Here is a 27,003-nt window from a genome sequence, read left to right on the forward strand (position 1 = left end):
ACACACAGTTGAATAAAGGTGATTTAGAACTCTTTAAAAAAGAAGAAGAAACCACTGCTTTGAAATTATTTAGTGTAACCAATATTTATCCACCTGGGCAAAGAAAAGTGTCTGAATGTATCAGAAATAACCAAGAGATTTGTGAGCCCTTAAAGCAGGCATAGGCACACTCCGGCCTTCCAGATGTTCGGGACTACAATTCCCATCATCCCTGACCACTGGTTCTGTTAGCTAGGGATGATGGGAATTGTAGTCCCAAACATCTGGAGGACCGGAGTTTGCCTGTGCCTGCCTTAAAGACTACAACATTTCTTTGTGCCATGAGCCATTATGGTCGGCAAGAAATGCCTGAAGTTTTCTTGAAGATATAAGATTTCCCTCTCCCACCCTTTAAAAAGCATCCCGGAATTCAAAAGTTTATACTTTCTTGTTGGTTTCTGTGCGTGCTGTTTCCACTTGAACCTATTAAACCACACACACACAGACACAATCATTAAGTAATATGAAATTGAATGTGCAATAGAATAAAAATCTTTAATAATTCAGCCGGCGTCAACGACCCAAAATGAATCATCTGACTTTCACTCCAAGCAAGCTGAGGGCAATGTTTTGCATCAAGATGCAAATAAAGCCCCGATTAATCTTGCAACATTGCCCAACCAGCCTGATTTCTCACCATCACGCTTGTTGTTTTTAGTTGGGTCCCCCCCCCAGTTATAGTCCAAGATTAAGGTGTGGATTTTTGGCTTCCTTGCCCCCCGCGTAACAAGTGCAGGCAAAATTAGCGGGTGGGCGAGGAACCGGTGCAAAGGCGGGGGAGGGGCCGGAGGAGGCGGGGCGGGGCTCGGCTTGCTCCCCTCCGGAGGAGAGGCGGCGAGGGAAAGAGAGTGGCTGGCTGCTGCTTTGCGAGAGAAGCCTGCCGACTGGCGACTCCGCCTGCTTCTTTCCAGGCCAGGAGGCACGAAGAAGGAGGAGGGGAGGTTCCTGCAGGAGGGGGCGGGGGCGGTCAAGCAGAGAGCCTCCCCCATGCAAACTCCCCGGCAGGCAGGCAGGCAGGCAGGCTTCAGCCCCCGCTCCTGCTGCCAGCAGCTGCCTCCCCCGCTGTCATGAGCATCCATAAAGGAGGATCCCGCTTGCAGCGGCAGCAGCAGCCTGGCGAATAGGGCGCGCGCGCGCAGGGCGCACGGAGTGGCAAAGGCGAAGGAGACGAGGCAGAGGCTGCGGGCTGGCGGAGGAACAGGAGAGATTCAGATTGCAAGCAAGCCGGGACGCTTCGTCGGCTTGGGGAAAGCCCTGCGGGGGCCAAGGGCACGCGCCTCGCTTTGCTGGGCGCAGAGGTGGGGAGGGAAGAATCTCCACCCCTCTCTCTCTCCAAAGGGGATTTACGCTCGCCACGTTTCTGGCGCGGCCAAAGAGTAGACGGCAATCCACCTGTCTGCCTCTCACCGCCTACCACTTCAGGAGGGCGTCAGGACGCGAAGCCACCGGAGGCGCCTCTGGGCACTCCCCCTGCAGGGAGAGTCAAGCAGGACCCCGCGCACCCCGCCCCCTAAAGCCTTTCCACGCTCGGTAAGGTTGGCCAGAGCAGCGCCCCCGCTCCACACCCCCTCCCCAACGCCAGACACGTTTCCCTTCTCCAAAGAGGCAGCTCCCTGCCACCTTCTTGGCCAGATCTTCGCCCGCCTCCAACATCTGGCATAGCCATGACTCTCTGATCGCACGTCTCTCCCCCCCCCGCCGCAGGCACGCAGAGTGCGCCGCCCCTGATCCCCAATTTTGGCCTAAGCTGAAAAGGGCACATTGGATCACCCCTCGTCCTGGGGCCCAGCTGAGCCCCTGGGTGCCCCCACTGCCGTCGGCGGGATGAAGCCTTTGGAGAAATTTCTGAAGAAGCAGGGGTCTCACTTGGCTGCCCGGGCTGGCCCCGGGGCTGGTGGGCAGCTGCCTCGCAGGCAAAGCGTCTCCAAGATCCTGCTGCCCGGATTCCTCAAGGAGCCCCCCGAGGAGCCCCCCGAAGGAGGCACGGACACTGCTGGCGATGGGCGATGGCTGGAGCTGCGGCCCCCCGATTCCTCTCTGCGCTCCCCAACGTCCTTCTCCTCCGAGGAGCTGTCCCCAGGCGGTGGCGGAGGAGGCGAAACCCAGCTCAGCCCAGAGTCTGTACCCACCTGCTGCTGGGCACCGCTGGCAGAACCCGAGAGCCCCGATCGACTGCTGGGAAGGCTTCTGGAGAGGCTGGGAGGCGACCCGACAGCCCCCCATGGGCATGGCTGCGGTGCAGGTAGGGGACGAGTTTGGGACCCTGGAATGAGAGTGGGAGGTGCCAAGCTAAGGAAAGGAAAATTCACAGCTCTAATATCAGGGGCTGATAGTGCCATAGGGAAAGGCAGCAGCAGTAGCTGACATTTTTGCACAGAATACAGGTCGATGTAGGGACTGGCAAGGGTAGGATCAGATGGACATGCCTTTACTTGGGCCCTGGAAGTCGGAACCAATTTATCTGGCCTGCATAGCTCAGTTGGTTAGAGCATGGTGCTGATAACACCAAGGTTGTAGGTTCCCTGTATGGGACTGCTGCATATTCCTGCACTGCAGAGGGTTGGACTAGATGATCCTCAGCATCCCTTCCAACTCTAAAATTCTATGATATTGTGAATTAGTCCCAGAACATGTGGCATAATACTGAAGTGTGTCTCTGAGCATGTGCAAAGTGCCCTTTCCTCAGTAACTGAATCCTGTCTCCCTCCCACTTCTCCAGAATCCAAACTGAGCACAGAGCTTCCAGGTGCGATTTCCAAGCAAGCATGTTACCCTGTGTTTGAGAGGGTCTGCAGGGCCTTATTTTTACGGAAAAGAATCAGGTAGCAGGATATGGTCTCGGAATGATCAGACTTTCTCACCTTTCCATCATAATCAGCTGGTATCATCTCCGTTTGGGATCTTTGATCTGGAGAAATAGGCCCAGCATGGAGGAAGAATTTTTATGGGGGGTGGGGCAGTGAAGGAGCTGGGAGGGCAGTAACAAAGTTAAGGGGGGGGCTTCCCTCTCCTTCAGCCTGGTGATTGCACCTGTTTAAGGGATGATGGCAAACATAGGAAGAGCAGACATACTGCTGAGTGCACTCTCTGCTGGCAGGAATGCTGCAGATGGACCATTTGTGTTGGGGCAGGGGTGGAGAGCCTGTAGCCCTCAACATTTTGCTGGACCGCAACTCCCATCATCCCTGACCATGGACCGTGCCAGCTGGGGCTGATGGGAGGAGATGTTCAACATCCCCTAAAGGGCTCCGGGCTCCATATCCCTGGTGTAAGGGGTACTCGTGATTGGGGTTGGGTGGAATTATGATGTTGAAGGCTTGCCTGCTCCTGGGGTTGCCTAGAGGAGTTCAGTGGAGTCTATGCGGCAAGATCAAACTTTGGGGGGCTTAAAGGTGAAAATGGATGCAAAAGAGCTTCTGCCACATGGTCAAGTTTCCAGTGAAAGTTATAACAACAACAACAACAACAACAACAACAACAACAACAACAACTTTATTATTTATACGCTGTCCATCTGGTTGGGTTTCCCCAGCCACTTCGGACAGCTCACAGCTAGTTGTATGGTAGGGGTTTTGGGGAAGAAGGTCTGGGGTCAAAGAGAAAAGACATCTAGGAATGGGTAAAGGAGGTGAGTGGCTTCTCCAGAGCTTAGTACTGGAGCTAGTGGAGTTTTAAGAGGGTGAACTGTCAGCTAGAAAGTGCCAGGTCTGTTCGATCCTGGAATCATTGACTCGCATCAAGCAACTCTTAGCTTCAGCCCCCACTTCTATGGGAATAGGGACAATAATCTCTGGTCTCCTTTGCTGTGTTGTTGTAAGGTTAGTGAATGAGGATACAGTATGTAGGGTTTCAAACCCTTTGGCAAAAAGTGCTACATAACTGCTAAATATTTTGTAATGGTTAATTTCTCTGTACAGTGGTACCTCGGGTTACATACGCTTCAGGTTACATACGCTTCAGGTTACAGACTCCGCTAACCCAGAAATATTATCTTGGGTTAAGAAATTTGCTTCAGGATGAGAACAGAAATTGTTCTCTGGCAGCACGGTGGCAGCAGGAGGCCTCATTAGCTAAAGTGGTGCTTCAGGTTAAAAACAGTTTCAGGTTAAGAACGGACCTCCGGAATGAATTAAGTTCTTAACCCGAGGTACCACTGTAATTAGGTTTTTGTTTTTTTTAAGTACAAAATGTATTACAGTACAGCGATTATTCTCACATCTGTCCTGCCTCGTGAGAGAGGTTGACTTTTACTGCACGCTTGTAAATAACTGCTTGACAAGTCACCTGTGGTGAGTAAGAAACACTTCCAAGTGACCAGAAAGGAATGTGTTTGTAGGGATGAGAGAGAGAAGCCTCCCCCTCTTCAGACCACTGAATGACTAATAATAGAACTAATTTGAAATGTGGACTTGTAATCTTTGTGATCTGAGTTGCAAGGCTGTTTTATCCTTGTTTTGCACATGAAGAAACAAGGTTGAGAGAAGGAGTCAATTTCTGAGTAGGCATTTGAACTCAGGCTTGTTCACACTTGCATCTACATCACCACTGGCAGCTGAACGTGTGAACTGGCTCCATTGCAAAGCGTTGTATGTGAGGTGATGCAAAGTAATACCCAAGTTCTTTCCATTGCATTAGATCCATGTTGGTTCATCCACACATGGACTGTAGTCATTGCTGGATGCTGCAGCCCTCAGGTGATGAATACTGGAGAGATAGATTTGAAGTGGCATTAGGACATTGGCACAGTTTGCACATAATTCTAAGGCAAACCATGGCCAAGCAAGCATGTGGGCACTCAGAGAAAAATCATGGCTACTTTGCTTCTTCCTCAGCCTTATTTCTGCTGCACTATGCAGAGCTAAGCCGTGGTTTGGTTTAGCATTAAGTCTGAACATGGGTTCATGGTTTGTCTTCCCAGACTGGTGGAACGTTGTGCTAAACCATGGCTTAAGTCTAGGTAGCATGGCAGCAGTCGGATTGAAGGAGGAGTAAAGCCGCCACATTTTTTACTTTGGGCGCCCGTACATTTGTTTGTTCACGTCAAGCCATAGCCAGATACACACCACAAATTTTGATGAGAATGCATTAAAAAAGAAATAGCTATCTGTGTGTGTAGGGCTTATCTTCAGTGTTTGGAAAATCAAACCTAGAATTATATTCACTGATGTGAAACTCTGGTGATGAAAATTAAAGAGAAACAGTTAAAAAAATTTTTTTTGATGTGTTCTGTGCAAAGCTCATATATATATATATATATATATATATATATATATATATATATATATATGTATGTATAAAAGGTCTGTACATGAGCCATGCATTAAAATGCTACCATCTTCCTTAATTGTCTGTAAGGTAACAAAAAGTTAAGCATTGTCAGTACATGTTTGTGTGTGTGTGTGTTGTGTAACAATTTTGACATTCAGCTGCAGAGTAGGCATTCTTGGTATCCAGCCATTATTTGTGTTTGCTACTTGTGGTCCCTTTGCCCCAAAGTCTCTGGCACATGCACAGGACTTGGGAGATGGGAGGCCTCAATCTCCCACTTCATGCTTTTAGCATACAGTACTTAGCTTAAAGGCCCTTAGAAGTGTCGCCAAGGCAGTAGGAAATAAGGACTGCCTTTGGTAAACAGAAGTAGTTGGACTATAGCACCACACCAGCTCCCTAATGAAAGTATCCTCCAGGATACTGGGAACAATTCTCCTTTTTTATTGAAGAGAGCTGGACTTTCTACTCACTATTTTTAAAAAATTAGGAGTGTATTAATTTTAGCAGTGAGATCATTTTTCTGGCTGGATTTTTCATGCCTAGTTACTTAAGCTCAGAACAGTTGTTGCAGGCAAGAAAAGAATAAATATGCAAATTCTTTCTGGACATGTGCAAAGTGCTTTTGGGTTGTGTGATTGACTATACATCTGAGAATAGAAGGAAGAGCTTCTAGGTCAGAAGGCACAAAATTTCCAAGCAAGGGTGGAAATGTAAAAAGGTAAAAGTATACATTGGTACCTTGGTTCTCAAACTTAATCCGGAAGTCCGTTCCAAAACTAAAGCATTCCAAAACCAAGGTGCGCTTTCCCATAGAAAGTAATGTAAAATGAATTACCGTATTTTTCGCTCTATAAGACGCACCAGATCATAAGACACACCTAGTTTTTGGAGGAAGAAAACAAGAAAAAAAATATTCTGAATCCCAGAAGCCAGAATAGCAGGAGGGATCGCTGCGCAGCGAAAGCAGCGATCCCTCTTGCTGTTCTGGCTTCTGGGATAGCTGCGCAGCCTGCATTCACTCCATAAGACGCACACACATTTCCCCTTATTTTTTAGGAGGGAAAAAGTGAGTCTTATAGAGCAAAAAATATGGTAATTCGTTCCAGACTTTGAAAAGCAACCCCACTAAAACTGCAATTTAACATGAATTTTACTATCTAACGAGACCATTGATCCATAAAATGAAAGCAATAATCAATGTATTGTGCTATAAAATAAATAAGACAGCATTGTAGATGATTAAAAAAAAAATCTTACCTGCACTGATGATAGTCATTGTTTGGATGGGGGGCTTTTATCCATTTCTGCAGTCACACAATTAATCAATCAGTAGCTGAACTGGGTTCCACACAGTCACAAAAACAAATTAACCAAAAAAGCCTCAAAAACAAAAATGCAAAATAAATAACAAAAACAAAAGAGCCAAATTTAATCCATTCTGGAAGTCCGTTTGACTTCCAAAATTTTTGAAAACCAAAACGCAGCTTCTGATAGGTGCAGGCGCCCCAGAAACAATAGCCGACAGCTGCATCAGATGTTTGGCTTTCGAAAAACGGAACACTTACTTCCGCGTTTTCGGCTTTTGAGAACCAAGTTGTTTGAGTACCAAGGTGTTTGAGAACCAAGGTACCACTGTATTGGGAAATGATATATAACGAATTGGAAAAAAATGCTTAAAATTACTCCCAAGAGTCATTTTTATTGGGAATAACCTAGACAGAAATTGCTAGATGTCAGAAAAGGTGATTTATGTATGCAGCAACTGCGGCCTGTGTTTTGTTAGCCCCAAAATTGAAAGTGAGCCATGTCCCAACTAAAGAGGACTGGCAACTTAAGTTGACAGAATCTGCAGAACTTGCAGATTTAACACATAGAATAAGAGAGCAAGAAGAACATATATTGAAAGAAGAGTGGAAAACATTTATTGAATACATGGAAAATTACTGTATACAGCTGAAAACGCTGGCAGCGTTAAGATAAATTCAATGGCTTAAATAATATTCGATTGATGTAAAAGTGGAAAACTGATTTGAATGGTTATAATAAAATGTGCAGGAATGTATGACATGTAAAATGAAGCATGGAAGGATAAGAAGGGAAGTCATTTGATATTTTAAAGTTTGTAAAATATTTATTTTGAAAGGTACAATTGAAAACTTAATAAAAAATATTATATATAAAAAACAAAATTGCCAGACAAGCTTGAGATCTCCTAGAGATTGGCCTCTGGGTGGTGAATATTTCAAATCTTAAGCAGAAATTTGCAGGCAGCTGCGGTTTAAAGGGACCAACAGGGCAGAGGAAATCAAAGTTGCCTGGAGTGGGTGGCTACATGCATACTTCCTTCAGTTACTATTTGGGCACAATAAAAGATCAGGTGGGCACAAACTGTATCAAGCCAGATGACTTGGAGTGGACTTTGGTTTCAAGTCTTGTGTCGTATGTAACACAGATATCATAGGCCCCAAGTCCCTGAACCTCTCTGTTAATCTTTAACACCACTCCAATGCTAAGGTTAGCTAGTATGAGAAGGAAAAGGCAGAAACGGCCTATGCTCTGTCTGGGAAAGGATGCTCATTAAACAGAGGCCCCTTTCAGGTGTTCATTTTCTACCTGTTGGTGGATTATTATTTTTTAGGTTGCGGCAGCGCTTGGTTTATGTCCCTTCCCAGTGCTCATTGGAGAGCTTTGGAAGATGTATATTATTTCTTTCTTGAGTTATGTGGTATTTAAAGCAGAGGACTGCAGGAATCTTGATGGTACAAAGGTTAAAACAAGAAGGACACACTCAGGAAGTGAAAGCGAGAGCTGTATTGTGTACTTCAGACTCCTCCTACATATGGAATAATTGCTGCTGCAGACTTTGATCGTATTGCATTATCTTCTGGATGGAGTTAGGCACATCAGGTGGAGTGGAACGATATTGAAATAGTTTCCTGTTCCCAACTTGTATCAGAGATGTGGGCCATTTCAGGAGAGCTTTTACATGGGGAGTTTCCTTGTGAGGTTACTAGAAAGAAGTTGAATGTGAGAGCAGGGAGCACCATTACATCCTACCCAACCACCTGCAAAAATCCAAGCTGCTGCTTTCTGCTCTGACTATATAGACCAGCTTTCTTTCTAGCCCTGTGCCAAAAAAGAAAAAGAAAAAAAAGAAGGAACACTGTTCTCAGCTCATATACTCTTTTTACTTTCTGGTGGCCACCAGTCATCAAAAGTCTATTAAAGATGCGTTGCTTCATGGCGCATTGATGCTAGCTAAGCAAAAGCTACCTCAGTTTAAGGACAGTGCTGTGGCGGATTTGTACTGCAAACACACCCAGCCACCGCACAGTTCCACAGTACCCAGTGACTCAGCTGAATGTGTGAAATGCATCCCTCGAAAAGTATTTCGTTTCAGTTTGTCTTGAATGCTATGAAAATTCTCTCTCTGGCCGTTAATCCGTGCTGGCTCCTTCACACATGTCTGTCTTGATGCTGCCATTGACAAATTCAAAATGTGTATGTCTGTGCAATATACACAAGAGAAATGCTTAGCAGGTGACAATGACCTTCCCCCTTTCTGGCCTTCTTTTGCTTATTCTCACTCCTTTCTGCCGCTTGCCTCGTTCCTCTTCCACCCAGACCTGGGATTGTCCTGTGAGCTAAAACCTCTACTCTGGCTTCCAACACCAGTAATGGTGCCTTTTATTGCTCAGGTTGATCCAGCAACTGCCCTGAGCTGTAGACGCAGCTCGGCCTTAGACGCTGCTCTCTCCTGGGTCGTTCGCAGCCCCAGCCTGACCTTGACATTGCACATTCACAGCTTGAGAGTGGGCAGGCAGCATTGGTTTTTAAAGCAGTGTCAGTTCCCCTCAGATTCAAACAGCAGCCCCTAAGCTAGCAATAAAAGTGTGTGTGTGTGTGTGTGTGTGTGTGTGTGTGTGTGTGTGTGTGTTTTGCTGGCTACATTCCACCTCCTGTCTTGGTGGAGACAGGTAGAAATTAAAGAAGACTGAAGCTTGAGGGCTGAGAGGACTCTTTGGTTTACTATGAATATATCCACCTCCTTTCAAATCTAACACATGGATGCCCCTCGATTGTGTGTGTATGTAAAGCCAGGGATTAGAGTTCCACAAAAAGAGGCAGAATTATTTGAAGATGTCTCTCTGAGCATTCAAGGGATAGAGCTTGTTTTTAAAACATTTGCTCAGCCACAATGAGAGCTAGAAATTTGCTTTTAAAAATAGCAATAATTACAACAAAATCTGAGATTCTGTGTGTGATGGAAAGGAGGGTGGGAAGATAGCTTTTTTTTGCCTTGTGGGGAGGCTGTTAATTAACTAGAGCATTGATCTTCAGGACTGAATCCTGTGGAAAACAGCGCAAACCCTCCACCCTAGCCCAGGGCTCTCAAATTGTGGTAATTGTGGGTATAAAAAGCAACTTTATACATTGACTCAGACCAGTGGGTTGTCTAGCCCTGCAGTGGAACTGCTGGTAGCCTATCCGAAACCCAGTTTTGCAAGCCAATGGGCAGAATTTCTTTCCCAGTCCTAACCAGGGCCCTTTAACTAGAACTGCTGGGAGATGAAAATAGACTTCCAGTAAAGCAAACTTGGCTCCCATGAATAGCTGGATGAAAGGAATTGAGGTTTCCATGCTCAGTTTTAAAGACCTGCAAGGCAGAGTACAAAATGCATAAATTCACCCTAAAATGGTAGACTCCTAAGGACAGGAGTCTGTACTGTTTGATATTCCTGCAAATCAGCAAGTTCTGACCAAAAACGTTCAGCACATGTTCAGAGAAAAAATGGAATGGTGAACAAGGAAGAAATGGATACACCCGGCAGCAGTGATCATAATTGCAATGGGGGGGGGGGGAGCTGAATTTCTCTGAGCCTGTGCAGAGTTCTTTTCCAGTCTTTGCTGGCTAACCACAGTCTGCTCCTCCTATGCATTTTGGAATAGGAGGAAGTGGGGGCTTCCAGGTCATGGTGGGTGGCTTTCAGAGAGGATTGTGCCCAACCTCACCAAAATGCTGGAGAGGGTGCACCTCCTCAGGCACATACCTCCACATGTGGTGGGAGTGTCCCAAAATTCAACTATTCTGGACAACAGCCATACAAGAAATATGTAAAATAACTAAGCAAGTAATAGACATCACCCCAGAATTGGCCCTACTAAACATCTTCCAAGACAACAATGCCCATTTACACCACAAAGAACTTATAACCCACCTGCTCTCAGCAACCAGAAACATCATAACCAGACACTGGAGAGACCTGTCAGGAGTAAGCATGGACCAATGGTACCAAATAGTATGGGAAACAGCCCTACTAGAAAAATTAACTAATAAACTGAAACTGACACGGGGACAAACAGAAGAAGACGCCTTCACCCCGGTATGGCTCCCCTTTATCACATACACAGCCCAACAGGACAACGACAATAATCCACCAACAGCATACAAATCAATATGGCTAACCTGATCCAAAACACCCACCCACCTCACTCACACACGAAAACAAAGATTACCACAGCCAATCACAAGCAAACAATCACACCCTAAGCCAACCCCAACCTCTCTCACCACCAAAGGAACACAAGTGAACAACACAAGCAACGCTGACACCAAACTCTACATACATTAAACATAATAGAAACACCACCACCCGACCCCACCCCCATCCATCCTCCCTCTCCCCACCCCCCTTTCTTTTTTCTTTCTGTTTTCTTCTCCCCCTAATGCCTCAACAAATGAAACGGATTTGTAAAAACGTTACATGGAAGAAGAAGAAGAAGAAAAAAAAAAAAACAAAAAACGAGGCACTACACTTCTGTAAAACAAGAAAATCCTTAATAAAAAATATTAAAAAAAAAAGAGAGAGAGAGAGGATTGTGCCCTAGAAGGGCTCCTTTCAGAAGCCTAATTGCATCCTTCCCCACCCCACCCCCCGCCACCACAGAGATTCTCCCCTTTCTTCCCTTCCTCCCCCACCCATTGCTGTGGGCACCCCTTCTCCTCCTCTGGCAGAGGGTGTGGAGTGCAACCCAGAACTCTTGGCTCCAAGACCTCTTGTTGTTAATTTATTAGACTCCAGTCGTCCTTGCTCCCAACTTCCCACTCCAACCACTGGAGACACAACCTCCTTTTATGTTGTTCCCCCTTAGGATATAATTATATGCCCTTTCTCTCTCCCTCTCAAAAAGAAAGGGAAGGCCTGTAGGCTTCTGAGGGCTGGCTGAAATGTTTGCACAGGCCTGTCGCGCCTGGGAAAAGGAAAAAAAACACACGAGGCTTGCTTTTTCCTTCCTTTATTGTTGCGCATCCTTGCTAATTGCAGGACCACCCCAGCCGCAGAGCATGGCTCCCCATTGTGCCAAGGATTTCCTTAATCCTCTCCTCACTGCACTGCCTCCGCCGCTGCCGCTGCCGTCACTTGTCCAAGATTCCCTCCCCGCAAAGCAGCCCAGAATCGCTTTGATCTGAGCTTGACATCTAGGCCTGTGCCTCTCTGCTGGAGCCAGGAGGATTTCCCATGCCTCACCACTTCTTTCCCTCCCGGTGGCTCACAACACACATCACCGGTGAAAGAAGAGTGGCAGCTTCACCCATCTGAGCCAGAGAAGGCAAGCGGCAATCTTTTTGCTGGATCAGGCCAGGGATGCATCTGGTCCAACTGCGGCCTGGTCAGCTAATGTCCTTGGGACGCTCAGAAGCAGGGCATGATGGAGATTCGCTGCCCTCCCCATGGTCTAATAGGAGACAATGGGCCTTGGGGCATCCATTCCTCACCACTTTCCATCTAAGACTGCCCTGGCTTCCTGCCCTCTCTTGCTGTCTCCCTTTCCCTCTGTGGCATAAGCATCCATTTCTCATTTCCCAAACTCTTCCCTCTCTGCCTCTTGCATGCCCCTCTTCCTTCATCAGCATCAGAAACCACATAGCCTTGCCTGTTAAGCCTGCCCAAGTGACTTGGCCCTAAAAATCTAGATTAGTTTGCCTGTCCAAACATGCCTGTCTGTCTGTGGACAAAAGCCCAGCTTTGGTGAAGTTTCTGGAGGCAATTCTCAGTTGTTAGGGGCCGCCCGGCAGGATGACTGTTAACATGCCTGCCATATTCCCCTTCCAGCTCTCCTACGAACTCATCATCCACCTCCTCTCTTTGCCCCCTTTCCCCCCAGTCTGTCTGTTCATTATACCCAGGATAGCCTTTCCATTCACTGAGCTGTTTCCTTCTCTTCCTTTGGAGGTCTTTCCTTGAGATCCTTTTCTCCAGCAGAAGCTTTGCTGAACCACTTTATCTGCATCTTACCTACACAGTCACTTGACTCTCCCTGATCTCATGCTTGCTGCTTATTTGACCGTCTGTGACTGCTCCTCTCCCTACCCTGCAATCAGACTCACATATAGGCTGTGCATACATTAATGGTTTAAACTGCAGTGAGGTTGTTTCTTCCCCCGTTGCTTTTCGAGTCACATTTGCATGTTGCTGTACACACCAGAGAGGGGGCAGGGAATGTCTTCACCCCATGTGCGTTATTTGTTTGGTTTCCCCACGCCTGCAACCTCCACCCCTGCGCTCTTATTCATGAAGGGGTCACCCGGGCATGAACTGTCATCTGCACACAAGCAGTGACTGTCTCAGATGTACACACCTCAGTTTAACAGCAAAGTGAACGTGGCTTGCATTTTCAAATCAGGTGGAAGCTGGTTTGAGGGGGAAATGCACCAAGCGGCAGTATTTCTCAAGAAACTACATGATAGGTATGGATTGTGGCTAATGTCATGTGTACATTCAAGCACCAGCAGTGGGAGCGCAGTGGAGTATAAGAGTAAACTGTAACGTGCACACAGCCATAGATTGCAAGCCCTCTGGCACTCTGTTGGGGCTATGCAACTATTCAGGAGTAACAAAAAAGGGGTGTGTGCATGTGATTGCTCTCTGACTGTTATCCAGTCTATGGATGGGGGAGAAATTAATTCAGTTTGCGTTTTAATGCGAAATTACCCAATTCACAGCTCTCAAACCAATGCACAAACTGAAATTTGCACCTCCCTGAATTTTGTGATGCAGTTCTCCAACCATCGCCAACACACACCCCTCCAGCAAAATGTATTAAAAAAAACAAGGATATATTAGGGGGAAATGTGCACCAAAATGTATCTGTTAATGAAAAAATGTGCAAAATGCAGAAAGGTGTATATTAGTTGAAGTACATACAGAAATGCATACAAATTTTCATGCAGACTTAAAAAAAAAATGTTTGCAACCCAAGGCAGAAATGGGCCAAGCTGAATTTAAAACTGGGAAAATGCAGAGTTGCAAGAGAAATTGAAACTGACAGGTTCACCTATTCCTAATCCAGCCACTGCTGTCTGTCTTCATCTTTTCCTACTCCTTCTTGGACCCTGCCTAATGCTCAGCATTCGTCTCTAGGCTTCTGTGCCCTGGAGGCAGCTGGCAGCATGCTGTTCCTTGCAGTGAAGGGGGTGACTCTGTGACACTTATTCTTGCCTGCTAATCCCTCCCCTGTAGAGCAGTCTCGAGAGCCTGTTGGCTTGCTCTCCAATCTCTGAGCAGTTTCTCTGCCAGAGTTGGCTGGCCATTTCGGTGTCCTTTTGCTTATTAATCACACTAGGCTGGCATTGCTGAGCTAAGAAAGCCAATATCCAGGGCTGTCGCCCCTTTCTGCGATTTGCTGTCAGGCTTGCTGTTGCACTTGGCGAATCACTGTCCCAACCTCACGTCGCTCCTCCTGCTTCATCTGACTGGCCATCCTTCTTGCCTGGGATTTTACACATAAACCATCCCAGACCGTCAGATTCTGCTGACCTGGAACCCTGAATTCTGTCACAGGGATAAATAATTCCGAAATGCGGTAAAACATGGGGAAACTGCTGGATTGCACTGCTTTGTACAACCCATGTGACACAGTAGCTAAGAGACTGAGCTGTAAATTAGGAGTACAGTGGTACCTCGGATTAAGAACTTAATTCGTTCTGGAGGTCTGTTCCTAACCTGAAACTGTTCTTAACCTGAAGCACCACTTTAGCTAATGGGGCCTCCTGCTGCCACTGTGCCGCCGGCGTGCGTTTTCTGTTCTCATCCTGAAGCAAAGTTCTTAACCCGAGGTAATATTTCTGGGTTAGCGGAGTGCAACCTGAAGCGTCTGTAACCTGAAGCGTATGTAACCCGAGGTACCACTGTAGCTTCCTTCTCTTGGCGGATCACTTCCTCAGGCTCATCCCATCCATCTGCTCCCTAAGGATAATAATACTGGCCTCCTCTACAGGGCTGACCACTTTAAAGCACTTTTTAAAATGCTAAGTGTTATTAACAGTACTCCTTTGTCATATTGTGCTCATTTGCACAGACCATTCCAGCAACAGGGTGTATGGTGGTATCTCTTGTTTTGCTCTGGTGGTTAAATTTAAAGCTCCCAGCTGTGTCACAGGCTGAAGCCCAAAGGACATCTGGACTTAGTCGCCAGTGGGGCCCGATCTATAAAACATTTGGGCTGCAGATTGCAGGAGCATTTACACTAACATTCCCAGAATTATTTTGGTTGGGTGGTGGGAATTGTGCTTGAATGTATTTAGCTAGAGTCACCCAGTGAACCCCAAGACTAAATGGGGATTTGAAATTGGTTGTCTCCTCTTCTCATCCAGTATTTAACAACCATACCACATTGGTTCTCGTGTTCAGAGCCCAGATTCCTCTGACGAACATATACTGGAGGCAAACACAGACAATGGCTGTCTCCCACCATGCTGTCATGCTTGTGAAGGTCCTCAGATGATCTGGGTATGCATTGATTGCTAGACTTAGATGGCTCTTTCAGTCTGATTTAGGGAATCAGATCAAATCACATGTCCTTGGGCGCAATATGAAAATAAAATGAAGATGCTGGGCGAACCTTTCGGGCGATAATTTCCTCCATCATTTCACAGATGGAAATCAGGACAAGTCTGCTTGCGTCATTCCTGACTCTCACACCGTGGCTCACTGTGTGAGTCTGCAGTCCTCATGCCTCACACTCCCCCTCACCTCACTTGCTTTGTTAATTTACAATAGCCTGTCCTGTGCTGGTTTTAACGCAAAAAGGAAAGGGTTTCTTCTGGTTAAAGATATATTAGCAAAGCAAAAACAATATGCAGGCTATCAAATGTATTTAAATAAATGTGCAGAGTGTAGAGAATGTTACACCCCTCCCCCCCCGTCCACACCATTTTGGTCTCCGTCCAGTTCATGGAAGGCGAATGTTATGAGTTTGTGGGTGCCAGACTCCCCTAAATTTATGGGTCCAATAGTTGATAGAATTTAATGAAGACTTGGGGGGTTGAACTGGATGCTAGACTCCTAATTCCTGGACCCAGCTTCTTGTGTTCAGGAGATCATCTGGGAGATGGGCCATTAAGACAACCAAGGAAAGGTAATGTGCCATTAAGAAAGCAAAGGCTCTGGGCCAAGTGGGTGGAGCCCCTCCATCATTTCAGAGTGAGTTAGGAAAAGAAAGCCAGGGTTGAGAGTTGGCTGTTATGTGACCTAGGAGACTAAAGGTTGCAGGCTGGAAAAGGCTGCGGGCAGAGCATGGTCATAGAATTTAAAAAGCATAGAATTTGATGTCTGCTTGAATCCAAGGCTGCAACTGTGGGAGAAACAAGACCCATTTGAGGTGCTGATGCTGTAAATCCCTCCATCGTAGGTTCAGGTTGTATACATGTGCAAATAAACTATATACACCACAGTCTCTGCTGTGCCTCATTTCCAAGTGGAAACACAAACCCTGGGTAAGTGCCTGGAACCTTGCACCTGGAATCTAGCACCACTCGGAGACTGGGGTGGCATTCAACAGCAGCCTTTTGAAGCAGGAAGCCTTCCGTATCCGCCAAGGCTCCTCACATGTTTTGGAACCTTGATTTTTCAGAATTCCTGAATGCATGGGGAGCTTTCAGGAGTGCAGAATGCTCCACACTTCAGAAGGTCACCTTCCACGGCTCCTTCCAGATGGCAATAATGTGGTAACATTGGGGAAGCCTCACAGAACAACCAATTAACCAAAGGATGTGTGGTGGAATACACCCTAAAAACCAACCCCAGTCTGGAGGGCCCTAAAATCTTGTGAGGCCAAAAACAGCACAGGGGAGGTGCCAGTTTTATGACTGCTCAGACCACCCTTTTGGAAAACCTTGACCTGCTTCCTGGTGCTGCCCTGTTGTTGCATCAGATAAGATTCCCTGTTTAAGATCTCCTCCTGTAGTATAAAACCCTTTCATTCTTTCCATTATTCTGCATGCAGCAAATACTGTATTGGCCTGAATATAAGCCACACTCCCCCCCCCCCAATTCCGACCATGAAAAATTAAAGTGTGTCTTATATTTGCGACCTTACAAAAATTATCCACTATGCAGCCAGGAGCGTGGGGCAAGGAGTGCCAGGCACGTGACAAAGTGGTGCTTGCCCCGCTCGTAGCCCCCTGTCCTCTCCCCCAAGGCCGAGAAGGGAGAAAGCAAGGAAGGGAGCAGCTTATATTTGGTTATTGTCTTTCCCCCCCTCTCCCCTCCCCCCATGACTTTTAAATGTGCAGCTTATATTCGGGTGTGGCTTATATTCGGGCCAATACGGTAGTGGGAAAGTGACAACTGGTAACCGCTAGAAAGATCCCATCTGGGTATGTTCATAAAGGAGAAAGTGCATGTCCATGTGAGAGCACTGGCTGCCTCTTTCCAAAAGCATATTCCTAATGTTAGGTCAATTATTCCCAAACACTGTGCTGCAAGATAACAGTTACTGTACCATGAAAAATGCAAGAAAAATGAAAGGTTTGATGTGTGTGTGTGTGTGTGTGTGTGTGTGTGTGTGTGTGTGTCTCACCCTCACCCACACCTGCTGCTGTATCACTGCATGATTTGCCGCTCTGGTCTCAATTATTTCCAACCAACCTCTGCTGTAAGTTGCTCATATTCTGCCCCATCTCTGCATCATGTATGGGGCCGGCTGTGCTGTTGGCCAGATTGAGGCAACTTGTTTTGAGTGTCATGAAAGGACAGCATTGTACTATACCAATAATAATGTCTTATTATTTTATTTTTACTGCCAATGAGAGCAAGAGGTCCTTGTGGACTTTTCTGCCTCAGTTTCCAAAATAACTTGGCTGGCCTTCAGTATTATGTACCCTAACATGGAGGTGGGGACACAAACAGCATTTGCTCCCCCCTCCCCACCCTCAAACAGCAAGATTCTTGGGCCTATCAGGTATGGTCAGATCATTCAACCAACTCACACTGAAGACTTTTCTAAGGGCTGCTTATTCTTTTTCACCACCTGAAAGTAAGCTCATGAGGGTACAGTAGAGAAGGGTGCCTCCAATTATAATTCAGAAATGAATTAAGCATTGGTTTTCAGTTTGGGAGATGATACACTTGGCTATCTGCGAGTCTGACTTCTTCCTTCCCAGCAACTAGTAAGAATGAGCAAATGTGACAATATCTCCTAGTTTCTAATGTTTTTCAAGTCAAGTTCAGTTCTCCTCATTTCCGCATCACTATGCAATATTTTTTTAAGTCCTCATGAAATTTCATTAGCAGTGTGAATTTCTCCTGACATACTAATTTTTGTATGCAATTTGGCCTTACATGCATGTTTTTGCAAAGCAGTTTTCCCAAATGCAATCCATTTCTCTATGCTTATTTTCACTAATGCGGGCATCGTTGTGTGCGCGTTACCTTTCTGGAGAAATGTCCTGCAAAATTTGGAGAAGCAAGATTTTCAAAGAACCGCTGTGTTTTGGTTTGTGTATAGTTTTGGAAAGAGCAAGCCGGGTGGATTTGCCTTTAAACGCAAAAACTGAATCAAATTCCTCTCCCAGCAACAAGTCAGTTTGGCTGCTACATTGGTGCTTAGCTGGAGCTGACTAGGCTGAAGTGGGCATCAGCGATGGGGCATTCCCTTCTCTGTTGCTAATCTGCACCCTGGCCAGTTTGGCCTGGATTCTTGCCTCGCTCAGGCTTTTATCATCCTTTCTGGGATACTGTCTGGTGCAGTGGAGGCAGGGATCTCTTTCCCAGCGTCACTCTCCATGGACTGTTTCTCCCTTTCCAATTAATTAAGGCTTAGCTCAGTAGCAGGCAGTGAGCCAGCTTGGCAAGCCCACTGGATTGCAGAGTTTGTGATCAGCTCTGCTGAATGAATGGTGTTTAGCCGTGGCCAGCGCTTGCCTGAGACCTTCTGCCCTTCCTGGGAAAGATGCTGGACCCCTTTCCACACTGGTGAGCTAAACTGAAAACACCTTTTAGTGGTGTGATGACTATGTCTCCAGCCAAAAGGCCCTTGTGTGCACTGTAGCAGTGGGGTGTCGGTTCACAATATCTCCTTTTTATTAAACTGCGGTAACTATGCATTGCCCCCACCCCATGAAGAATCTCTATCCTTATGATCACTTACAGAATCAAATCTTTAGAAGATGTCCTCAAGCTCTCTTGGCAGGAGTTAATTAGCGGCAGCATGGGTGACATAATTGCCATAATTCGTTTTTGTAGTGTTTCTCAGCCAACTGAAAGTGTTATTTAATATATTCTATTTCTTAACGTGTGTTTGTGTGTGTGTGTGTGTGTGTGCGTGCGCGTGTGTGCGTGTGCATGTGCATGTAACCTCTGACAACCTCTGCTGCAGAAGGAATATTAATAGCAGAAATCTAAATTATTAAGAATACCTTTTATTATCTCCTGAGTTGCACACCAGCTGATTGCCGCACACACAGTATAAATACATATCAATGGCCAGTTCAGAAATCCATTATCTTGTGGCCAGGTGGACATAGACTTCTGTGTGCGCTGACAATGTGCATAGCTGCAGCGCTTGCTAAATCTTCCCTGAGCTAACTGGGTGCTGCATTTGATGCGCCCAATATTGGGTGTGTGTGTGCGCACAACATCATGCACATTACGTGTGTGCATGATGACTGTTGCATCGGCCGACCAGGCCTCCTCCCTCTGTAACATTCACATGCCAGGCTGTGCTGGTTGGCCTGGGACAACATCCCACCAGGCCTCCTCTGCCCCCTTCAAGATTGGGGTAGGTGGGTTAGCCCCATCCCAGTGGACGTGGGGGAGTTGTAGAGGCCTCAGCTCCATCGAGTTGGTATGCCTGCTTCTAAATACCAGTTGCTGGAAATCACAGAAGGGCAGAGTACTCTCCTGCTCGATTCCTGCTTGTGGACATCCCATAGCCATTTGGTTGGCCACTGTGACAACAGGATGCTGAACTAGGTGGGCCACTGGCCTGATCCAGCAGGCCCTTCTTATGTTCTCATGAGTTTTCCCCACTGGAAATGCACACCCGCTAGAACAGTACAATATTTTTCACTAGTAGAAAATTAAGGAGCTGCTACTTATTGAAGAAGGGATGCAGGTGGCGCTGTGGGTTAAACCACAGAGCCTAGGGCTTGCCAATCAGAAGGTCGGCGGTTCGAACCCCCGCAACGAGGTGAGCTCCCGTTGCTCAGTCCCTGCTCCTGCCAACCTAGCAATTTGAAAGCACGAAGTGCAAGTAGATAAATAGGTACTGCTCCGGCGGGAAGGTAAATGGCGTTTCCGTGCGCTGCTCTGGTTTGCCAGGAGCGGCTTAGTCATGTTGGCCATGTGACCTGGAAGCTGTACGCCGGCTACCTCAGCCAATAAAGCGAGATGAGCGCCGCAAGTCCAGAGTCATCCGCAACTGGACCTAATGGTCAGGGGTCCCTTTACCTTTACTTGTTGAATAGGAGCTGTCAGTGAAATTCTGGATGTCTGGACATTTTGAAGAGCCCCAAATGGGGCCAAAAGGTGAATCATCTCTGTAGATAGATAGACCACAGTATGGCGGGGAAGAAGGCTAGCACCCTGTTTTGTGACTTAAGGTGGATTCAGGCAGAATTTTGTTTTGTTTTTCTGAAGTTTCCTTACCTGATGATGTCTAGAAATCTAGCGGAATCTAGTGGAGGTTTAGCACTATTTCTTTGTTAATCACTTCCAGAAAAAAACAAAAACAAAATCCATGTCAAACCCTGTTAGCCTGGAAAATCCGTAGGGATTTTCCGCTATGATTTTCCCACCATTTACATGGATCACAAAATTTGGACGATAAAATTTGGGGCGGTATCCTGGTGTACAGTTCTTTCCTGACATGGGTGAATCCTGGGGGAACAGAAGCACTCATGTGCATGAAGGGTGGTGAAATGCCCAGCGACGCCTGCTGCTATGTCATGCCCGGTTTGAGTGAAATTTAGTGTGACGTGGCAGTAGATAGATATATAAAAAGGCACAGTTCCATAATGCAACCGGTACCGCAGTGTAAATGCAGCGTTAGAAACTGTGACAGATTAGAAACAGGCATGCTAGCACAATAACCTCCTAGTCTGAATACATCCTTACTTAGCACAGTGATTAATCCAGCCCACCCTGAGGCATTCTTCTCCTGATATAGAAGCTTGTGTACGTTTTAACGGTTTATTTAGGGGGTGTCAGCCTCGGATTAGAACCCTGTCGCTAGCAAAGGCACAGCACCAAGGTAGCTAATTAACTTCCTCTTCTTCTTCCTCTCCCTCTCCCTCTCCCTCTCCCTCTCTCCTAGTCAGACAGTTTTGATTGTCTGGGAGTCTAGCTCTGCAGATCCCGCTGTCTTTTGATGTCTGGCTGATGCAAGGGATTAACATGCTGGCCTCCTTTCTCTGTCTCTTCCCTGCCCCCAATATACTGAAGTGAATCCAATAGGATTTTCTTGCTCATGAGGGCTATGCTAAATTTGCCAGGAAGCAATAAGTTCACACTACTCCCTTTCCTGTTGTGTGTGTGTGTGTGTGTGTGTGTGTGTGTTGCTGTGCAGAGGAGGTAGAGATACGGACAAATTAAAACACATACTTTAGCCCAAGCAGTAGCCATAATCAGGTGGTGTTGTCGGGAGAAAGATGCACAAGAGCAAACATCCCAGGTGTCTCTGACTGGAACCTCTTCTTTCTATTTGCGTAATTTCTTTAAGCAACCCATAGTTTAATGGTAGGGAATATGTTTTGCATATAACTTGACACCGCATGTACACACACATACACAAAATCTCCAGTAGGAGAGCTGAGAAACAACTTGGAGGACAACACAGAAGGGATAGAAAGGTTATACACTGGTGTCTATTCCTCTTCCTTCTCTTCCCTGGGAATATATAGGGCAGTGGTGGGGAAACATTTTCAGCTTGAGGCCTGCATTCCCTCATGGGTAACCCTCCACATGTGGCCTTGGCCATAGACAAAAAATGGGTGGAGCAACAGATGCAACCCTTGCCTGTGTATTCCAGCAGCCAGGCACAAGCCAGAGGTGTCTGCACACCTACACCAGTCTCTCCATCCAGACAAGCAAGAGATAATATCATAGTGTGAAGTCACATTCCAGCCAGGCAGAAGCACTTAAGGGTGCAAAACTGTGCCGGTGGGGATGTGTGTCCTGATGATCGGATAGAGAGGCTTAGAGGCTGCATTTGGTCCCTGGGCCTGAGGTTCTCCACCCCTGGTGTTGAGAAACAAAAGCATACCCTCCAACATTTCTCCAATGAAAACCAGGGCGTCTTATTCCATCGTCATCATAATTTTATTACTTATACCCCGCCCATCTGATTGGGTTGCCCCAGCCACTCTGGGCGGCTTCCAACATATATAAAAACATAATAAAACATAAATCATTACAAAAATCTTCCCTATACAGGGCTACCTTCAGATGTCTTCTAAACATTGTACAGTGGTACCTCAGATTACATATGCTTCAGGTTACATACGCTTCAGATTACAGACTCCACTAACCCTGAAAGAGTGCTTCAGGTTAAGAACTTTGCTTCAGGATGAGAACAGAAATCGTGCTCTGGCGACGCGGCAGCAGCAGGAGGCCCCATTAGCTAAAGTGGTACTTCAGGTTAAGAACAGTTTCAGGTTAAGAACGGAACTCCGGAATGAATTAAGTACTTAACCCGAGGTACCAGTGTATAGGCACTTATCTCCTTGGCTTGTCCATCACATAGCACCATACCCTTCAACATTTCTCTGATGAAAATAGGGACGTCCTAAGGAAAAGAGGGACATTCCGGGATCAAATCAGAAACAAGGATGGCTTCTATAAATCCGGGACTGTCCCGGGAAAATAGGTACACTTTGGGGCGGGGGGTCTGCAAAAGGTGTGATGTGACCTAAACCTCATCTAGGCTTTAGGAACTTTGTTCTCCGAGGTAACATTCTCTCCAGCCCCTGATAAAACTGTTTTCAGTTTTTAAACCTAAAAATGTCTGTTACCTCCTACACTCCATCTTCAGTCTCTTACTAGATGCAAACATGGATGGTTTGAACACAAGCCAAAAAAAACCCTACCTTCTCACTTTCAGCTTCATCATGCATCTAGCTGGATGAAGAATTCAGGAGAGCTCACAAGCTTGCATATGGTTTTCTAACTTTTTGGTTGGCCATTATACGGACAGTGAGAGAAGACTCAGGACGGTTTCTGATAGAGGGGAGAGAAACAGACTGAGGAAAACATGAGGAATCAGACTTTTTTCAGGCTCAGCGGCTAGATGCTTTGGTTCTGATTAGCATCTTGCTGATACATTAGCCAAGCTGTAAGATAATAGCTTTCAAAATTAGTGGAGCAAATGTTCTGGGAAGAAGCTGAGCAATTGTTAAAAGAACTCTGCTGCTTAATTGTTATCAGATCTTTCCCCCTCAGGCATTTTAAGGAAGAGGCAGCTTAGGAGGCCTTATTACTTTTCTGTTTTACAACAAAAATCAGTTGGTTATAGGTGGAGGTGAGGGGTAGTTATTATATACCGTATTTTTCACCCTATAGGACACACTTTTTCCCCTCCAAAAATGAAGGGGAAATGTGTGTGCGTCCTATGGGGCGAATGCAGGCTTTCACTGAAGCCTGGAGAGCGAGAGGGGTCGGTGCACACTGACCCCTCTCCCTCTCCAGGCTTCGCGCAGCTCTCCGCAAGCCGTGGGAGCCCGCGCTGGGCTCCCACGGCTTGCAGAGAGTTGCCTGTTCTGGGGGCTGGGGTCGGGGGAAGCTATTTCCCGCCCCAGCCCCGTGCCTGGGGGGGAAATAAATTTTTTCCCCTTTATTTCCCCCCCAAAAAACTAGGTGCGCCTTATGGGACGGTGCGTCCTATAGGGCGAAAAATACAGTAGGTGGAGGAGCTTTGATTTTTAGTCTCCTTGTGGGAGGGATATGTAGACAGAAGAATTTTATTAACAGAAGAATTTTAGGAATGGATGGTTAGGGAGGTCTTCTGGTCTTTGGCAGATTGATTTGCAGACTTGTTCCTTGTCAAAGGTCCCTGGTTCACTTATTCCCTGGCATCTCTGGGTAGGTTTGGGAGAGACCCCTGTCAGAAACCCTGGGAAGCCACTGCAAGGCAGTGTGGACATTACTAATCTTCATCAACACCTGGAGCCAAAAGGTTCCCCACACCTGCCCTAAAAGTTGTGCTCTTTGATACCCTCACGTGAAATACACAGGAGCTGATTCTGGTTCATTCCATGCTGCCTTACATAGACACAATTTTGCCACATGTTCAGAGGCAACCTGTTCCAGGTGTGAGAAGGGACATTAGGAATAGTTTCCGGGTCTGGGTCACACCACAGCGCACTACTTTTCTGACGACGTGAAGAAAGAGCTAACAGGAAAGCGGGAAGAGATTCCATTTCCCTCCTCCGTATTTGAGATGAAGGTTTTGCAACGCTGCCTTACCCTGAAAGCCTTCTCTGTCCCCAGTGCTGGGATACAGGAGGCGGGTCCTTTGTAACCAGTTGGATTGGGCCTTGTTATAAACTCCTTGTGACCATGCTTATCTGCCTACGTGCCCTATCCCGTTACATCACTGAAAAGGAAGGGTGGACCGAATTCTTTGTCAGTCTTGCACTCTCAGGGCGGGACAGCAGTATAATCCCTCTCTTTTCTTCCTTCCTTGTCTTTTCTCAGACCTGCTGCTAGACGACATCGTCCTCACCCACTCGCTGTTCCTGCCCACAGAGCAGTTCCTGCACCAGCTGCACCAGCAATATCCTTTCTGCATGATGTTTTGGAACGTCCCATAATGGTTGAAGGGTTGGGGGAAGAAGTGGGGGTGGGGGAGGAATGCATGCCATTCTGACACATTTTCCTGCAGGAGAAACTCTGTTTGGGTCACCTCATATTTCTCGTTCTTGTTGCATAGATCCCTGTGCCTTCTGCAGTTCCACAGGTTTTATTTATTAGTTTTCTTATTTAAGAAAGGTTCATACCTCGCATTTCACTGTGTGTCTCAAAGCAGCTTGCAGAAGAAGAAACAAAACGTGCAAAATGTACAGCACAGATTTTTACATCAAAAAAACCTAAAAAACAGAGCAATGTTATATAGCGTAAAGGCCTTCTGAAATGAAACCATCTGCAATGTAACAGTGATGGTGCCTGCCAGTTTTCTAATGGGAGGGAGTGGGCAGAATGTGCTAATGCAGAAATTTGGCTTTGGAGAACAAATTTAACCTCTTGAGAGTGTGAATTCTTATTGTTGTTGTGCAAAATCACCCTTTCGGTTCCAAGCAGCACGTTATAGCAAGACGTCTGGGGGAACCGCTGATCCACATGTTTTCCAGTGTGTTCTTGGTAATATGTAGTAGAAAGAAAATATATGATGTCACAGCATCTCTTCACTTCCTGCTTCACTTTATTGGCCGCTGCTTGAAGGAAGCAAGGAAATACTAGCATAATGACATCACATGGGGAGATGTGCGTTGATGATGCCCACCAGTCCCCACTCACCTGCGCTTTGGGTCTTACCCTAAGCAGTCTTAACAGTATTGCTATGAGGATAACATTAGATGATACAGTCCTAGTTTATTTTCTCATGTATGTGTCCTTGAACTTTTTGGAGTTTTGGTGGTCATGGTGATGGGAACCATACACCTAATAATAACTTTATGAAGAAATCTGCTCAATCCCACATCATTTGCCAGGCAGATTAAATCTTAGCCTCTAGTGTGTTGCATTTTGGGGTCTGCCGATCAATCTTCTGCATGTTTACTCAGAACTAAGTTCCTCTTCCTTAGGGTGTATAGGATTGCAGCCTTAATCTCTCTCCTTTAGCCTCATCTGTCAACTTCTCTTGTCACACAGGGCTCTCGAGAGAATAAGATAACATTACACAGCTCTGAAAAAATAAACAACCTGGGTGGACTTTGTTAATTTCAGCCAACAGGTAGCAATTAAGCTGCTCCTCCCTGTTAACAGCTCCCACCACCATCACAAATTCTGGTATTGATAGACTGAAGGGGGTGTGGATGTGGGTGTGCGGAATGTGACCTTCTCTGGTTCTGTGAGTTTCTGGTGATGACATACACACAAACATATAACACTGCATTAAAAAATCAGCCCTGGTTTTTTGCATTTCCTTAGGAGCGAATTGTACATGACATTTTGTCTACTCTTATCAGCCATCTCAGTTACCCCTATTTGTTTGTTTCCCATCTCATCTCTGCAACCACAAAATCTCGAAACTTGCTTTCTTTCCCCCCCCCCCCTCGTGGAGACAGTTGAACTTAAATAAACTGGGATTTTCAGGCTACGTAGCTTGCAGGGACAGCCATTGTTGCTTTCATTCGCATTTCTCTCTCTTTCTTCCAAAGAGCTCGGATAGTTTACATGGCGCTAGTTCCCATTTTTGTCTTTCCTCACAACAACCCTCTGAGGTAGGTTAGGCTAATGGAAAGTGACTGGGCCCAGGGTCAGGTGGTGAGCTGGATGTCTTGGGTGGGGATCTGAACGCAGGTCTCCTGGTTCACGTTTGAAATGTGAACCACCACAGCACTGACATAAATTGAGATTCTCCATATTCTGAATTCTGCACCAAAAGATACCAAAGTCCACTGCCTCCTGGATGGCTGAGGGATATGCAAACTATATCCATTAATGGAGAATGGGGTTGTTGGCTCGTTAGTGATCTTTGCAGTTTCTGTGATCTGTACTTGCCATCTTGCTATCTGGACCCAGAATCAACCCACCCCATTCCAAACCTCATCACTTCGGCTGTTCTCCTTTCTTCCAACCACTCCCTTCTATGGCCGCAGCCCCGATATTTTCCCTTGACTTCCATGGGGTCACCTTCATGACAGCGTCGACAATCCCATCACCGCCATGTTGGAAGGAAGGCGAAGCCATGCACCGAAAGCGAGCAGTTTTGGTTATTTTGCTTCACTTCCTCGAGACGTACAAGGGGATCTTGCAGGAGGAGGAGAAAGCAGGCAAAGTTATCAAGGTACACCATGACACCCCTAACCCTACTCTCATTACAACGAGAAACTTTTTAAGAAAAGAAGAATAGCAACAGATTGCAAAGTATTAGTCCAGCCACAGTCCCCCGCCCCAATGTCCTTTTGCCTTACTTGGTGGCAAATAGCCATAGATCCAGGGGGGCCAAAATAGAAGGTACCCCTTCCTTTTATATCAGAGCATGATGGATCAGGCCACTTTCTCTTTTCTCCTAGGACCTGTATCTGCTCATTATGAAGGACTCCTCCCTCTATCACAAACTGGAAGATGAAATTTTGAAGCTTCATCAGCTTGTGGAGACAGTTGAACTCAAGTAAGGGGAGAGGGGGACTTGGAATATGGAATGCAGAATTTCTCCTGCATGGGGAAACCTCTCAGGCTGCTTTTCCTAAGT

General features: G+C 46.4%; 1 protein-coding gene across 1 annotated transcript in view; it reads left to right on the plus strand.

The window, feature by feature from the left end:
- Positions 1 to 859: 859 nt before the first annotated feature.
- RAPGEFL1 (Rap guanine nucleotide exchange factor like 1) overlaps positions 860 to 27,003 on the plus strand; it is a 55,123-nt gene continuing 28,979 nt past the window's right edge. The window contains exons 1-4 of the mRNA XM_081837858.1: positions 860 to 2,281; positions 24,285 to 24,363; positions 26,442 to 26,595; positions 26,825 to 26,922. Of these exons, the coding sequence (XP_081693984.1) occupies positions 1,864 to 2,281; positions 24,285 to 24,363; positions 26,442 to 26,595; positions 26,825 to 26,922 (749 nt within the window). The 5' untranslated portion in view covers positions 860 to 1,863. The remainder of the gene's footprint in view (positions 2,282 to 24,284; positions 24,364 to 26,441; positions 26,596 to 26,824; positions 26,923 to 27,003) is intronic.

This window comes from Podarcis erhardii, assembly GCF_964252035.2.
Source record: "Podarcis erhardii genome assembly, chromosome: 13".
In the NCBI taxonomy this organism is placed as follows: Eukaryota; Metazoa; Chordata; class Lepidosauria; order Squamata; family Lacertidae; genus Podarcis; species Podarcis erhardii.